The sequence below is a fragment of the Convolutriloba macropyga genome, chromosome 14 (genome assembly GCF_964194025.1).
Source record: "Convolutriloba macropyga chromosome 14, txConMacr16.3, whole genome shotgun sequence".
Taxonomy (NCBI): Eukaryota; Metazoa; Xenacoelomorpha; order Acoela; family Convolutidae; genus Convolutriloba; species Convolutriloba macropyga.
The window spans coordinates 20241003-20259304 of record NC_134481.1 but is presented as its reverse complement, the minus strand read 5'-3'; the positions used below and the strand labels follow the sequence as shown (position 1 = coordinate 20259304).

Genomic DNA, 18302 nt, shown 5'->3' with positions numbered 1-18302 from the left:
TAACCAGAAGTTGAAAGTGAGGAGTTACGATGCACAACTTAAGGGGGTGTGTTAGAGTATACACTCTAGTTGATAAGTTGTGATCATAAGATGGAGCTTGAAATCATAGCTCAATATAAGAGAGCATAGTAAGACTCTCGCAATGTGGACCAGTTGGCTCATTGGAGAGCACAGGATTGCAATCAATTAAGAGATTGTGGGGTCGCAACCCACATAGGTCCCAAACTTTACTCTCACTATAATGGTGTTGACATAGAATCAACATAACGAGCGAAGAGTTGCTCTAATAGGTTATGGGCCCAGCTTAACGCTCTAACCCGAAGTTGAAAGTGAGGAGTTACGATGCACAACTTAAGGGGGTGTGTTAGAGTATACACTCTAGTAAATAAGTTGTGACCATAAGATGGAGCTTGAAATGATAGCTCAATATAAGAGAGAATAGTAAGACTCTCGCAAGGTGGACCAGTTGGCTCAGTGGAGAGCACAGGATTGCAATCAATTAAGAGATTGTGGGGTCGCAACCCACATAGGTCCCAAACTTTACTCTCACTATAATGGTGTTGACATAGAATCAACATAACGAGCAAAAGAGTTGCTCTAATACATTTATTTTGTTAGAAGCCTCAATAAACTAATAAGTATCTAATAAGATCTGGAAAAATTCTGTGAAACAAATACAACAGGAGCAATTGTCTAACAAAATTTCTGACACAAAGATTACGGAATCAGCATTTGTCTCGCAAGATTCTTACCAGATAAACATTTGTCTGAAAAAAATTTGCAATGCAACCAAGAATCTTGCAAAAATGCAATTTGCATTACCATATTTGGAGATGATCGACATATGACAAAAAACAATGTATAATTGTTTGACAATTTTGATAATTTTGGCGCCAAAAAACTACAGAAGACGCAGCAAAAATAAAAAGTCGATAAAGTGTTCATCCAGACTGAGTGAATTAAAAGTAGATCCAAACTCAAAGCAATTAATTGAGTAATTTGCAGCCCAGACCAGCACAATAAAAAGAATTAGCACAAAGATCAAACCAGCACAAAATTGATTTATTTGATGTATTCTTGACATTTTTTCGGCATTGTAACAAAAGTAAATCTAAACCACTTTTTACTGCGAAGGTTTGGTTTTGTTATCTTGATAATCGATTTCTAAAAGACCAAAAGCAAACAAGGAGGCTCGGTGATGTGCGTACGCACATAATGTTCCGAAACCCGCTCATCCACATTCTTGACTTAATTGGCTACCAAATGATGAACAGATAGAAAAGTTTCAAAACATACATGTCGCTCAATAAATCACTAATGAAATACAATAAGGCCACGCTAGAGGGCCGATAAAACTTGTTGTTGATAGGACTACTGGAAAAAACAATAACAAAAACTAAATAACAAACATTAATTACGACCAAAACTCGATGTCTATATTTCTAAAAATTTAATACAAAATTAACACTGCATCAGATAAAATCTAAACAAAAAACCTTTACTTCAAAAGAAAAGATATGGGACCTGTCCTCAATGCGATTGGGTAACAGGTCGACAAATAGCAAAAAGGTGCGAAATTCAGAAATACGTTTCAGTTTTTGAAAACAATTGATTTCATTTGATTTGAAAACAAATTGATTCTTATCTTTAGATAAAAATATAAACCACTACAAATTTCATGTATATTTCTATAGGAAGCATTTGAGGACTGTCAATATCCAGTGTACGTCATACGTTTACAAAAAGAAGGACAAATACCGTAAAATTTAAAATTTGCATGAAATGACAGTGAAACCGTTAAAACCGTTGGAACCATGAACTTGTCACTGAGAGCGATCAAAAATTTCAATTGGGCAATAATTCAAAACCAATGGGACCTTCCATTAGCGTTATAATTTCAAAAGAAGAAAAGTCCTCTGAAAAGTACAAATATTTAAAAAATTCCAAACATGTTATCAAATTTTGTCGTAACAGTAGTAACAATGTCGCGAAACAATTGCTTGAAAATAAAACTGTTATTACTTAAATTAAAGCTCACTAGAAATGGGTTGTGGTCTTTCTTTTCAGGGACTAAGCAAGAAATCGACAAAAAAATTCAAAAAATGGCGAAACTCAAATATCCAAATATTTTTCAAATAATTGAAACACCATTTTTTTCAAATGTCATAACAGACATAAGATTTCAATAAATAGAGATCGATTGAGATGCAAAACCTCAAAAAGCCAAATGGGCCTGTCATTAATAAGACTTAGTCACGAGACTACAAAATAACAAAAACAGGCAGAAGCCAAAACTTCACAACCAATTTTACACCACAAGGTTCAAGGCACTAAATTCATAAGATGTTATCTGCAAGGGCTGTAAATGATCACCCGGTTTTCATCTGAATATCAATGGGTTTACCCTATAAAAAGACTACGTATAAATGACAACAAAAAGGAACCCAAAAATTGAACAAGAGAGAAATCTCGAAAACTTTTTATGGAATTAAATGATCCAAGCAATCAGTCAAATCATATAACCAACCCCAAAAAAGGTGTTTAAATCAACATAAATAATCGAGATTTCTTATTTATGAGATTGAGCTACAAGGTGACAAAAATCAGAGCAGAAAGGAAGCAGCTGAAAAAATCATTTTTAGTTTTTAAAAGTTAATTTGAATGTCACTAAAAGAAATAGCAAGATACTGAACGATTTAAACAGGTTGTTGTACGTCCAGGGGAAGCAATGATTATTACGTACTGGACATCTATCACTATCAGGTATATGTCGTATAACAACCAAAGGAAAGACAAACAAAGGAAAAAAATCACTAAATTTTGCGAGAGAACAATGTCTCAGCCCAAAAGCGCAAACTATTCAATAAAATCATTTAAATTTTACAGATACGCCTCTTTCAAGCCTGTTCATTTTTCCATTAAACTCATCTTCAATTGGACCTGTCATTAATGTGATAATTCGACAGCGAACAAAATGAATTCAAAAAAATCGGCAATTATGCTAAAAAAATTGAAAACTCCTAATGTCAAAACCAAGAATCCATTTGTTGAATACAAAATAATTACGGAAATTATTCTAATAGCTAACAGAAAATAGGTTTTTGCTTGTTTTTACTGAGAATACGCCAGAAGCTGAGAGAAGTAAGAGACAATAGTGTCAAAGTTAAACAAAATTATCCGAATTTTTCTTAAAACAAAAGAATTCTAAGTCATAAGAGACACTAGATAACAACTTAAAGCATTGTCTGGTTCAATCATATCTCCTAAGAAGCCGTTCGAAATGTTGATTGGGTTGACTAAGTCGTTGGACTACAAAAAGTTTTAAAAATGAATGCAAAACATAAGAAATCCACAAAATTTTACGAAAGCAGTTGGTAAGAGCAATAAAAAACACGAGCTTTACTCTGTGACCATAAAAACCCGTCGTTGGTCTTCATTTTTTGTAAAAAGTATTTGGCAATAAAAAGAGCGCTCATTTGAAATTCTTGTCAGTAATATGCATAAGAAACTATATGCGGAATTTTTTTTTAAAAAAAGGCCGCGCCCCATTAAAAACTAAAAAATATTTTACCGTAAGCATTCATGGTGAGATCAATATCAGTCCTGATATTGCTGCACGGCTACGAAGAAACTCAGTTGTTCAAATGGTTATAAATTAGATAATTTTTTAAACAAAACTTTTCAGTATATCAATACTAAATAATGCGTTTCGTTTAATTATCGTTCATTATCGTTTATTATAAAATTTGCAAAAATCTGGCAAAATTTAAATTTCTGAAGACTGTTAAAAGCAGCGGGAGTGCAACTAGCTCTCTTTTCAGGCTTGCGATGAATATGGCTGCAGTATTAAGGTGTATACTTCCTGCAAATTCAGTGAAAGCGGGACAAAAAAAGCACTCTTGGTCTCATTTTTGACGAAAAAAGTCTTATTTTTGAAAAACTTAGCATACATTTTAGCCGAAAAGCTCGGGTCGAACAATTCAGCGACCCTCCTCTATCTCTTAAGATAAGATCAATAACACTACCGTTAACAATTTCAGCATGTTTTAGCAAAATTAATGAAAATTTGGTCAAAAAATACGGAAAATGTGAATAAAAACAACGGAATTCACTCTACTTTTCTCGAAAGTTTAAACTGCGATAACTCCCTGTAAAAAACGAAAATCAGAAAAAATCTTTTTAATTCCATATTCTACGGTGGACGGCCTTTCTAATGATACCACGCACAACTCTCTACATTTATTATATCGATCGGCCAAAATTGTCTGAACAAAAAAAACCAGTTGAGTTTATAGTTCTTCCCCCCACTGAAAGTGGGGTTAGAACAAAAAATCACTTAAATAAGCGCAACCTTTTCTCGAGTTTTTAAAACCTTAAAGGAATAATGATGAAGTTCTGAAACAAACCAATGACAGTCTGGTTAGAACGGAACGAAGTTTCGAGAATTTTTCGAGATAGAAATTCATCTTGTAAGATCTTAGAAGGTAACTGTATCTTGCAACAGATTTGCGAGATCTCATCAGATACACATAAATTACAGGAGTTTTCTCAAGATCTTATAAGATAGCCATTCTGTCTTTTTCCGGGAACCAAATCAGCTTAAGTGCTTTGTTTCTCAGTGAGACCGAAAAATTAGTTTTTTTTTCTTCGCTATTTCTTCACTGATTGTGAGACAGAAAAACTAGTTTTATTCATTTGATTCATTGGATTCGACAGATGATACCTCACACACTTTCTTCAATCTGATGACCCTTAAAGCCATATTATTTGCTGTATTTTTTGTGAGAATACAGTTTTAAACATCAGAGTGAAGAGAAAATTTAAGTATTTAAGTCCTGTGCCGAATCGAAAAAAGTTGTGGAAACAAAACACTTAGGCAAATAAGGAGTCCAAACCAACTTTGACCCTTGTAATGTTCGATAGCGTTGCAACTTAATGGGACTGACCTGCATGTTTTAAAATTGACCTTTGACTCGTTCGATAGCGTTGCAACTTTATGGGACTGATTATACACATGCAAGTTGAACTGGCACCAACAAAACTTTGTTCGCCAATTTAGTGTCAGCATTTCTAAGCAAAATTTAGAGCAAGATGTACAAGTTAGCAATTCAGCAACGAAAAAAATGATAACCAAACACCGAATTTATCAGTTACGAAGTCTCAAAATTGTTATTTCATAGTCATTCATTGAAAACATTATCAATTTATAGTTTTAGGAAACTAAAAAAAAAACTTATTACAGATTGGATAGTTTCGGAAAACTAGGGATTTGAAAATCGTAACGATCAATTTAAGAAAATAATGTTACGCGTAAGGAAAAAAATAAGAAAAATAGTAAAAACAGTGTTTCAATAATATTGCCATCATTTGAGGGATAAAACAGTTCAAAACAGAAATTATAGTTAATCGAAAACGCAAACTGGATTTAAAATTTTAAAAATGCAACATGTTTGGCTGCTGATATCAAACAAACTGCTTATCATGGGGAAATTTTGATATCCATATTATGTAGATGACGAAAAGCATTTTGAAATGTTTTATAACATAGTTCAGCTATATGTCCTAGAGCTTGTCAAAGGCAGGTTCCCAAGGCAGAACGTTAACATGTTTCATACCAGACCGACCTATCAGCAATGAGAATAAAACTCAAAACCTTTGAAAGCGAAATAATTTCATTATTTAAACAAACCTTGATGAAAAACTCAAGCTGAACGGCCGCTTATGAAACCATAAGATAAAACGAAAAAAAGAAAACAAAATACGGGCAAAACTCAAACATTCACAAATAATTTTATGAGCATTGATCGTTTCCAGCGGTAGCTTATATGAACAATTGGAACACAAATAACAATTTTAGTAAGTATCGCTCGCAAATCAGAATAACAAGCAAAACAGAAATTTGATTGCCACATGTGAAAAAAACCAAAAAAATGTTCAAAAATCAATTTCTTGCTTCACTTCAGAAAGAGATTGAATAATTTAAACTTTAGATCTAATTAAAATTATCTTTTCCATTTCACGGCAACCCGGCATACATAACTGATTCATAAATAAACAAAAAACCAAAAAAAAGAAAGTCACGTTGAAAAGGAAAAAAAGATGGATGTAAATTATCAAGATACTGTCAAAGATGTTGTTCCGAATTATTCTGTTTTATAGTACAGGTTCAACTGTACCTTGTATATTGAAAAAGAAGAAAATAAAAAACAGCAATAATTTAACTCGCATTCTAAAACCAGATAACTCTTGAAAAAAAAAAGAAATTCGATAAAGCTCCTTTTTTTCACTTTCTAAAATTGACAGGCTTTTAACGATAACAAACATAACTAAACAAAAAAGCGTCCAGTATATAAACCCTTACCCACCAGCCGGGTTCAAAAAAGTATTCCTTTTGATTAAAAGTAGTAGAATAGCTGTTTTAAGAAATTTTAGCTACAAAGAAATAATTTTTTCTGTAGTTCAGTTAAGGGCTATCAACGGTGAACAAATAAGTAAAAGTCACCAAGAACTTGCACAACATTTTGAGGACGTGAAATTTCTATTTCACAATATTTTAACCAGTGAGAAGTCAGCGTATAACAGGTTTCCAAAAAAAGAACTTCAAATCTTTCGATAGGGTTACAAACTGAAACAAAAACATTTGTGAGAGACTTATTAAATTTGATTGGCAAACTTGTAAAAAACATTTTTGCCAATTATGCTTGTTTTTTGGTCCTTCAAAATGCAGATAAATTTTTGGCAAAAATATTGTTAAGTAGAAATAAAAAAGGACAAAACTTTTTTAAGAAAAGTGCGATACGTCACGTGCTTTAGATACGCGAAAGGTCATCCAATTTATGCAACGCATCATTCCAATTTTTTCTATCAGTAACGTTTCAAAATTTTACTGTTCTGAATTGTAAGAAAATACTCCACCAATTCATTTTAATATCGGATAAGATTTAAAAAGTTTTGTTACTTTGTGTGCTGGAAGGCTACTTATAACTCAATACGAGAGTACTTTAGCAAAGCGGTTCAACTTTTTCATTCACATCTTGCAGAAAGCATTTCTTCTTTCATCAGATTCTCAAAAACAACGCCAATCGAGAAATTGATACATCACTGGAATCAAAACTCTTCTTTTAAATCATGTGAATTTTTTTTTTGACAGCAGCCTTTTTTGCAACTCAAAACTTTTAACTTTATTTCTTCGTCATACGCTAAAATACTCATTCTGATAAAAAAGTTATCGCAGTTGGTTCAAATCGCAATACTGCAAAACTGTACAACTATGATTTGAGAAGCCACACACTGCGAAATTGTTTGACATACAAAAACAGGTAAATTGGTGTAATTATATACCGTGTGATACTCAAAAAAATTAGTCGTGATTCAAAATTGTAATTCTCGTGATTCAACGCACATGTGCAGAAAATTACAAAATTAAGCACTACATTACAACCATGTCTTGACAAACTAGACAGTCGGAAGTTCCTCAGAATATATATAAAAATTTTGGAAAATCTATTTCTTCTCTAAATATTGTATAGTGATTTTGTGCATCATCATTATTTGCAACTACGTCAGCGAAAACTCCCAAATCCTCATGAAAAATGAAAGAGATGTAAAACCATCAAATTCATTTTTTTGGAAAGACCAACAGAACTTTATAAAAAAATAAAACCGATTAGTTAACTTGAAGAGATTCAGGAATGATTTTGACGCCATCTGCAAAACTCAAAATTTTTGTCACAAAAGTGAGATTTTTGTGTTGCTTGTCACATTTTCCTGCTTATGCTGATCAGACATCTGAGCTAACGTTGCCAGAGAGTATATGGAAGTTAAGAAATACTCCTATCGCGGTCCGTAATATCGTTTAAGAGAATTCAATAAGTTGATTTTCGAAACATATGGAGCTTAAAATTAGTTTGCATTGATAGTATTTATCTATGCGAAAAATACGATGAAAATTTAGATTAGCTAAAGATACTTTACGATTCCCGGACGTGATTTTTTATTTTCATTAGATTTTATACAGGGACTTGATACAATCGAGCTTATCAATTGGAGGTCAGTGGATGTTAGAATTAGGTTTTTATCGGTGGGAAAATTTAGCTTCTAAAATCTGATTGAAATCTCAATAAGATAAAGACTGCAACAAAACAAAAAAAGAACTTAGTGTAGTTTTCTGGCCATTACTTGTCGTCATAAAAAAAAATTCGTCAGGTAAGTGCTTCTTTTGTTTTCTGAAACTTTAAGAAAGAACAACTTCATTGTTTTTTAATGGTTTTTCGGAACCATAATATCCTGCCTCCTTTTTTAAGTCAGATTGTGGGAATAGGTTCTAAATATCTATCCAGTTGTTTTCTTTTTCGGCCGATATTCGTGAAGGCTCTGTTTATTCAAGTTGTTGTTGCTGTGCGGTTGATGTTGCTGCAGATGCTTCTTCTTGATGTGAAGGTCTCTGTTTTATAAATTTGTAATTCTGGTTGAGATATGGTCCTCTCGCTGGCAGTTCAGTATTCATATTGTCTTCATCTAGTCTGCCAATTTGATTGTCGATTACTAGAACAGTCCGAGTTGAGTTTTAAGGCTGTATGAAAGACGTGTTTAAGCGCTTTCATGATGAAAGTCGCATAAAAGGTATTTGTCTTTTGATTGACCTTGACTAGAATAGGTTTGCAGATGTCGAAATCAGCTGTTGCTGGCAGTCTAACACTGCGTCCCAGAAGTGTTTCAACTGGAGCTTTGTCCCTCAATTTTGAAGTGTTGCTCTTTTTATGATCGCTACTTACAAATTCAGGAACATTATGATTTTAAATACAACAAGATTTACAATTCGATGTGGCTGGACCATTCAGAATTAGTCATCAGACTATAAGCTCAAAAAGAAGGTCTTATGATTGAATATAGTGCGCTTGCGACTCGAGTTTGCGTGCCTGTGACAAGACCTAGTGGGTTTATGACTCGAGAAAAAGAGTAGTCCATAAGATATATTTATCGTCCGGGAGGATACCCAGACAATAAGGTATCTACATTCTTTTCCTGGGATCTGAAATTTTTAAAACCAAAAGGGGTCAAGTTGAAATTTGGTTAAATATGCTTCTCGCGTTCAAGGAAGTTTCACAGAATTTATTCATAGGAATTTTACGAGATCAGGTCATTAGTCATTAAAGACTAGAGTTGAAAAAGTGCGTCAAGATTAAAACAAATGAGCTCGTACGTCAGCCTGTAAAACTCAACCTACAAAATCTATAAAAACAAAACAAGGAGGCTTAGTTATGTGCGTTCGCACATAAAGCTCCGACCCCGCTCATCTACATTTTTCACTTAATTGTTTACCAAATGTACCAAGTCAGGAAGAGATACAAAAATACTACACTTTTCAAGAAACCTTTGAATGTATAAAAATGATATACCTTATAGGACCGATGGGACTTGTCATCATTGTGATTACCAGAAAAAACAGCGATAAAACTCAAATACTTACAAATATTAATTACGACCAAAACTCAATGTCCATTTTTTAAAATAACTATTTACCAAATTCAAAAAGCATCAGATAAAACATATACTAAAGAAAAATAAGGCTATACTTCATCTGGAAAAGAATATGGTACCATTCCTCACTACGACTTGATAACAAGTCGACAAGAAAAGAGCAAAAATTAAACAAACGTTGCCTTTTTTAAAATTAATGTCAAACCGATTTAAAATAATAGTTATCAACTGAAATCATTAAGGGATTAATATATGACTCCTTTAAAAATTGAATCACGAAAAGAATGACAAATACATGCAAAGATTAAAAAACTCAGAATTCGCAGGAAAACGGTGTCCCAGCTAATTAAACACTAAACTATTCACTAAGATCATTAAAATGTTTTGGATTGATTTTCTCTCAAATGGCAACAGAACCGCCCATTATTGTGATACTAAGAAAAGAAAACAGAAATCTAAAAAAACAGGCAAATATGCAAGATTCACTATTATTTTATAAAAACTCGTAGTGCTAAAAACAAAGACCATTTGAGAAAAATAAAACAGTTATGAAGAGCAAATTGTGGTTCACTAGATAAGAGATGTGACTTGTCTATAGAAAGCTACAAACCAACAGAAATAAGATTGGCTAAGCTCAAAAATCTATTGTCTTTTTAAGAACAAATACTTTCACAATTCATGATATACACAAGCTTTCAACTAATAGAATAGACAGTTTATCTTGCAACATCATAGAAATCTGTTATCATTGATTCTAAGTCATAAGACTTTAGAAGTAACAATACTTCAAGCAGAACTAAAAAATTTCACAAACAACCTGAAGAAACCACAGGGTTGAAGCAATTAAATTTATAAGATAATTTTCTTGAGAAATTTGAGTATCCACTTCGGTCTCCATTGTACATCAAACAGTCTTTTAGTAAAAAGATAATCTCAAACTGACAACAAAGACAACCACAAACAATGAAAAGTATATAATCTCACAAAATTCTACTGAAACAAATCGACTGAGCCCTAATGACACCAGTCAAAACATTTAACGAAAAAGAAAATTATTGTTTGCTTCAACAAAAAAGTAAAGAGATCTCTCAAAAATGGGCTATGTTAGGAAACTGATACAAAATTTAAAAAAACGATAAAGTTACAAAAACCAGAACAAAAAGGGAGAAATTAAAGATTAATGAAAAAAATTGAAAGTCAATAAAACAGTTAGCCATATACCGACATTAGTCATTGAGTTCATTCATGTATCGCTTGCGAAAACAAAAAAAAAGAAATACAGGGCAAATTTTTAAAAAAACCAAATTCTGCAAGAGAACGAAATCGCGAAGTTGCAGCCCTTAAAACCTTAGAGTTATAAAAGCAATCAATATTTTCAACTGCGTAATTTATGCGTTTTGTTCCGATTGAGCTTTTCAGTAATATGACAATTAACGAAAGAAACAAAAAAAGAACATCAAAAATGGGCAATTAGGCACAGAAATCACCAAATTTTGTATTTACATTCGTAGTATCAACTTAAACCAAGAAGCTGTTACTTAAGAAAACCGCCACAAAGAAAAATTTCTCTAAGAAAGAAATTTTGCCTATTTTACTGAAAACAGGCTAAAAAATGACAGTAATGAAAAAAATTGACAAGTTCAAAAGGTCACTGAAATTTTCATAAAACAATTATATTTGATGCCATTAGAGACATTAGATAACAGCCGAATGCATTGTATAGGTTCAATTAAACCACTAGAAGAAAACATTTGCATCTTTTATCAGTGAGAATTAGCAATCAGACTGAAGCTGTTATTTAAGAAGCTGTTACCAAGAAGCTGCTACTTAAGAAAACCGCCACAAAGAAAAGGTTTTCTCTTGTATGAAAGAAAATTTGCCTATTTTCACTGAAAACAGGCTAGAAAAAGAGTAAGGAAAAAAAGTGACAAGTTCAAAAGGTCACTGAAATTTTCTTAAAACAATTATATTTGATGCCAGTAGAGACATTAGATACCAACCGAATGCATTGTATAGGTTCAATTAAACAACTAGAAGAAGACATTTGCATCTTTGATCAGTGAGAATTAGCAATCAGACTGCAAAAAGATTAACTAATGAAGGCAAAACACAAGAACTCACTTGTTCACAAGTTTACTGAAACTCTTCGTCAAAACCATAAAAACTATTATGTTTGCTCTGAAAGCAATCTATATGTATTTGGCCTCAATTTCACGTAGAAGGGAGCTGGCATTAATTGATCCATTGTTTGAAAATTCTAGCAGTATTTAATTAAAAAAAAACAATTAAGCTAAATATTTTGAAAAGCAGTGCCCAATAAAAGGTTCTGATTGCAAGGATCCACGATGAGGTCAAACCTATCCCTGATTTTGCCACGAGAATAAAAAACAGATCACTCGGTAAGTTAGTTATTTCAAAAATAAAATAAAAAATATTGTATACATAGTGAGTTAAATTTGCAAAAAACGGCAAAATTTTAATTCTAGAAGACATTTATAGGGCACCTAATTTCGACTAGCGCTCTTTTCGAAATTACTGAGTCTGTGTCAGCGGCTTCTAAGCCTCTACTTTTCGCAAACTTTAACGAAGCGGAACAGAAAAAGCATATTTTCTGCCATTTTTGATGGATAAAAAAATCGAATTTTAAAAATTTTCTCAAAAAACTCCGCCAAAAAAAGCTTCCATCAAACAATTTAGTAACGCTTTTTTATATTTAACAAAAACAACAACACCATCATTAAAAATTTTAACATATTTTCAATTATATTATCAAAATTGAGCCAAATTTTAGCAAAAATTACGGAAAATGAGAATAAAAACTGTCGAATATTTACAAAATTTAAAACCTCGAAAACTCCCTGTAAAAAACAAAATTTGAAAAAAATCTTTTTTATTTAATATTCTAGGATGTACGTGCTTTCTAATGATACCACTCACAACTCTCTACGATGAATAAATCGATCGGACAAAATTGACTTTACAAAAAAGCCATTTGAGCATATAGTTCCTCCCTCTCAACTAAAGTGGGGGTCGGAACAAAAAATGAGTCAAACTGACCTGTATCTGATTGAAGTGGCTGCATGACCCAGACGAACAAACTGACTCCAAATCAGCCGAGACTCCGTTAAACAGAAGACAAGAGACAAACAAAAGTAAAACTAACAGCAAATAATTAACGCAAACAAGTAAATTTAGTCTAGCAGGAACAAATCTGTAATTTCTGCCAAATGCCCAAGTAGAATTTGCACTAATTTTTCTGCAAGTTAGTGATGATGAATTTTGTGAAATGATTTTGTGGCTTTTCTGATTTTTGTCACCGCATTTTTCAAGCATCGAGTTCATAGTTTAAACTAATCAAGAAAGCGTAACGCGAGTGTGTGTAAATTGCCTCTTATTATGACTGTGTTGCTCTATAGTTAGTAAAAATAAACAATAATAACTAGCTGAATGGGTTACGAAAGAGAGAAAAAGAGCTAAGAAATGAGAGGTATTAAAGATGCCTGTTTCCCTCTCGCAGGTATAAATCAATCGTAATTTGAATTGTCGACCTGAGCAGTTATAATAATATTAGAGAGGTTATTATAAATATAACTTATTGTACTAAAGTGAGTTAGCTAATATGTCGGCTCGTTCTCATTTCTCATTCGCTGTTGCCTTTTATCATTCTCAACGGGGTAGGGGTAAAAAATAGAAATATAAGGTAGGGGCTCTTACATCCAAAGTAATCAACTTGCGCTGTGTACGAAATTAAACAAAATTGTAGCCGCCACCGCTTACTATATATTTTGTATATACCTATATCTATCTACACACACGTGAAAAAACACGCAATCACGCGCGCCACGAACGTACACACGGTCAAAGTCATATTAATATAACTATACAAAATGTTGTTTTTAGCTCTTTTTCACTCACGCGCTTTCTCTCTCAGCTTAGGTATTGCTACTGAAAAAAAAGTTGGTTCCACTTTTGGTTGGTAGTTGTAGTTGGTTAATGTGGCTGCTTTTCTGTAGTATGGCTGCTTTTCCCTATTCGAGCGAGGAAAAATTTTTGAAGCAAAGAGAATTTAAAAGCAACTGCTTCCTTTATTTTCCCAAAAAGGGCACCATTTTCTCAGCTAAGGTAGCGTTGTTAGTCCTACGCTTTCGCTTCTAGCTAACCCCCCCCCCCCCCCCCCCTCCCCCACCCAGTCATCATTAAACACGTTGAGATATATACCCCACACAATCCATTACCATATTTGTCACAATAGATAAGCTTAACAATGTAGATATATAGTCACACACGTACGCATACACACACCGTAAAGCTACACTCCGAAAAAAATATTAGATGAAACAAGCTGAATACATACAACACCGGTGAAAGAGAAGGGAAAAATGTTGTAGGGAATAAAAAAATACCCGCGTTCGCTCATCAGTAACGAAATACCCCCCCCCCCCCCCCCGCCCAATCCCTACCAGTATGATATACTATGGAACTTATACTATGCGGTGCTGTGTAGCTTTAAAAAGGTATGTTTACTTTCAAAATTCACTCCGCACTAAAAATTTGTTTTATTTTACTGCTGTGTTGTTTTTTCATCATTTCCAACAGCGTGGCAGGCACAAACAATTTCACTGCTTTTTACCTTTTTCACGCTCTCTCCCATTTTGTGCTGAAAACCACACGTGTATAGAACACGGCTTTTCCAAACGGCATTAATGATTTCACGTGCGTTTTAAACCAAGTTCCCCCTGCACAGGGGGACGGTTTTATTGAGAGATCGAATGCGTTGGCCTCCATTACTCTTTGTGTAGACTTGGGCTGAAATATTTATCAGCTCTCCAAAAAGCTGCTCAAATAACAGATCAAATACTACTAGCCGAAATGTCAGTAAGCTTACCAAATAAGATGGTTGTTCAAATTTTTAGTAATAAATTATATGCACACATTTTCTAAACGTAAAAGACTGCGGTAGGAATAGGGTTTTATTAGGGTTATATAACAATGGTTCCAAGTGGCGTAGAAGAAAGTGGACGTGGGAGGGGGGGGGGGGGGGGGCTGTCGAGTGGGGGTACAGGGATTTTGGGGTAGCTACAGGATGGCTGAAGGAACCTGACTTGTTAAAACTTTTTTCTGTCTGGACAATTTTTCCTAAATTACAAAAGTATTCTTTATGATAACGAAGGACAAAATTAAAGAGAAATTCGCCTCCAGAAAACCAATTGGCAACGAAAAGCAAATTTGAAAAAGGATAATAATAATTAAGACAATATTCGTAATCTTTTTTTAATTGACCACATGAATAGGCTATTTTTTAGCTTTTATATATAAACAGCATTATGCTAAGTGATACAATATCATGTAAAACAAGCTTTTATTTCCCATTTGTATCATTTATTTTACACAGGAAGGGGAAATGATCAAAGCTTCCGCCCACTAAATTTTCACGTCTCCCCTACAACCCAATTCCCCACTTTAAACCCAAAAGCCCCGAGGGTTTTTTGCACGTACTTTAAACATATCGGCATAGCAGTCACGGCTCACCTCAATTTCAATTTTGAATGACCGGGTTTTTTTTTCTCATTTGTGATATGCGATAATGCTATTCTTGTTTATCTGCTAATTAGATCTATAAGGGGTTTGAAAAGGTTATTTTGACCAAATAGTTCTTGTTTTCTTGTCCATTTACCACAACAATGCCTAATTCCACAATAGCAAGAACAGCTAATTTACTTCAAATATGGAGCATTAATATACATACTCTCAATAGATAAAAAGAAGACATTTTCTTTGCCTCAACTAAGGGTGGATATTTTCAAGAGCTGAAAAAGATGAAGGCCGTGCTCGAAACGAGAGTATTGTTGCAAAACGTGCAAAATTATCAGCAAAGCCGCGAGGGCAAAGCAAAAATAAGGTTGGAGTAAAAATTGAATTGGGATTATGGATTTTAAGATTTTATGGTAATAAGAGGATGCTATTGGTACATCCATTTACATTGACAGATCGGCAAATAATGGTCTTAGTTGGGCATATTCACAGCCATTAAGAAGACCATAAAAGGGGAAATTTTGTGCCAATTTCAGGAAAAAAGGAGGGCTATTAATTCCGTATTAGACAAGTTCATTGAGAAAAGTAGAACCTCAAAAACGCTCTCTCAGGAAAGCAATAGAGGCTATATTGAATTGATGATTCTTTAAGATTTCATCCTGAATTTAAAATGACAGCAATTGATTTATCGAAACACGATTTCCGTTAGTATTGATAAGCTAATTGATGTTTTGTTCATCCCGTGACATTTTTAAGTGATAAAAAAGATGGGAACATTGTGACGGGAAGGTTTCATTTCAATTAGGCTACCATTTGGTTTTTATTGTGTATGTACAATTATCTTGCGGGATTGTTATATCGAAAGAATTAGAAAGAAACAGTTTGTTAGAGATTGATTGAAACATAACAAAAACTCACCTGGTCGTGATTGATCTCTGCTGCTGTTTCAAGTTATCATGGCCTTGAACTTTAGATGCCCAATATTTGATTTTTTTGCATAAAAATCTTCCACTCGTTCATATAATATTTTTCCCTTTCGTACAATTAGGGATAACCCTTAACACATGGCTGTGCATGTCTTTCAAAACGTATCAGCAAAAAAATCTTCCGAAGTTTCTGCAAGCTTAAAATGCTTGAATTGCCTTTTTAAATCTAAAATGGAAGCAGCCAGAAATAGATCTCAAAGATTACAACATTAGAGAGCCATGGAAAAAAGAGTCAAGGTTAACCATCAGTGATCCGTGTTAATTACCAATTTATGACATAAATCGAGTTCGACAATTTTTTTTAAGAAAGTGATATTTAAAATTACATCACAAAGCCTCTTCTCTCTCTGTCGCTCTCTCTTGCAAGTTCTTTTTCGAATATAGAAAAGGTCTTATGTCATATTTGTGCTACGCGCTCGTTGGGTTAGACAAATAAATTTGTCTGAGAAAAAGTATCCGCTTATTGGCTCAAAGTCGAAATGATGTTGCTTCTCTCTCATTGTGTGTCTCTGTGTGCTGGGGGAACTCATCAAAGTGATCACCTATTCGCATCAAAATTTGCACATTAAAGCTTATTTCGGATTTTACACTGTATCTGAGCCACACATAGTTGTAATAAAGACTTTTTTTGATTTACAGGTGCAATTAATAAGAGGTCCCACTTCATTCCGGTAAGTTGTAATGAAACAATATTGTGTTTTATGAGTAAAGCTCATGGTTTTTGTGGCTCCGACAAATGGTTTTTGTAATTTTTATTGGATTCTTGAGATTTTCAAGCATTTGATGATCTTATTGTTTTGTAATGACTGAGTCTAATTACTTAAACTTCTAATTTTGATATAATGATATAATCACATTACCTATTTCGTTAACATTTGGTACATTTTTTTGTTTTAATGTAGAAAAAGCAGGAGCATGATCAGTTCCAGTCAAGTTGTGAAATTTTATGTTTTATAAAAATTTTTGCTTGTTGTTTTTTATGCTAGTTAAAGACCAAATTTATTTGAAATCAAACTTCAATTATAGACAGCGCACATTTACAGGCAAAGGAAAGGGCAATGAACTTACAAAATAGTTTGAGCGAAGGGTGTATGGTTTTTTGGCTTCAACACCGTTTGCAAAAAAATATTTGCGTTCTGACTGTATTAAGTGTTAATGTTTAGTCTATTGAACTAGTCTCACAAATGACATGCACAAATGTCTTCCTAAGAAGGAACAATTTAGGCTATTAAGAATTTTTTGTTGAAAATTTACGTTTTCTACGTCTTACGGTTTTAAAAATTTGCTTTCACAATAATGGTTATTTGAGATTTTCCAATTTCGAATAAAAAGAGGTCACATTTTTTTCTAGTGAATTTTAATGTAATCTTAATTTTTACAAATTTTCTATTTTTCCCCCGATATTTTCCATTGTTTTTAGGCTCTCTTTTGCTGTGTTGTCCAATCGTCATATTAATAGCGCATTAAGGACAAGGCAAATATAACATTAATGCTTTTAAATTAAGTCGCAATTGAGTATATTCAAGATTTTTAGTATATTCAGTATATAACATTAATATATAATATATTCAGTATATAACATTAATATAACATTAATGCTTTTAAATTAAGTCGCAATTGAGTATATTCAAGATTTTTATTGAATAGATTGTGCTCATATAGCTTCCGACACCGTTTTCTCGCAAAATTGACCTGAAATCTTCATTTTTGACTGCATTTGTTCTTCTTGTAGTCATATGCTATTCTGGATACTGGCAGGTCGCGTTGGTTTTACGTAGAAGTATAATTGAAGCCATTGACAGATTTCGGTTGATGGCTAATTGCTTGCACGGATTTGAATTTATTTGTTTTGAAAAGTTATAAATTCATTTTCAGACTTGAACATTTTTGTTTTCTATCTACTTGTTAATTATTCCGAGTAAAAACAGTTCCAATATATTTTCTGTGAAAATGCCACTCATTTGATTTAGTCTACTTTTGAACTGACGCTATTTTGAAGTTTTCATGAAGTTTTTTCACGAACATTGGATAGGCACTGAGTTTTGGTGGTAATTAATTCTTTTTGCTTTTTAAACTTTGTTGTTTGTCTTGTCTCCTAATCTCTTTAATGGCAGTTATCACCGGATCTCTAATGATCTATAATTAGAGTTATTGTTTCATTTGTATATTGGTTACAGCGTTATTGCTTAAATGGATAAACCATTTACTTTCGAACAATGTGATTTTAGAAAGTTTTCTAGCTCTTCCTCTTTTTGTGCACAATTAAGTCAACAACGTGGTTGAGCGGGGTAGGAACATTATTTG

At 33.2% G+C, this 18302-nt stretch overlaps 1 protein-coding gene across 3 annotated transcripts in view; it reads right to left on the bottom strand.

The window, feature by feature from the left end:
- Positions 1-13589, bottom strand: part of LOC142353280 (neuroendocrine convertase 2-like) — a 47288-nt gene extending 33699 nt beyond the window's left edge. Inside the window, exons 1-2 of one of the 3 annotated variants that reach the window (XM_075405511.1) lie at positions 13396-13589; positions 12538-12923 (exon numbers count right to left, since the gene is read on the bottom strand). In XM_075405511.1, the coding sequence (XP_075261626.1) occupies positions 12538-12822 (285 nt within the window). In that variant the 5' untranslated portion in view covers positions 12823-12923; positions 13396-13589. The remainder of the gene's footprint in view (positions 1-12537; positions 12924-13395) is intronic. The other 2 variants (XM_075405512.1, XM_075405513.1) reach the window with 2 other exon arrangements.
- Positions 13590-18302: the final 4713 nt, after the last annotated feature.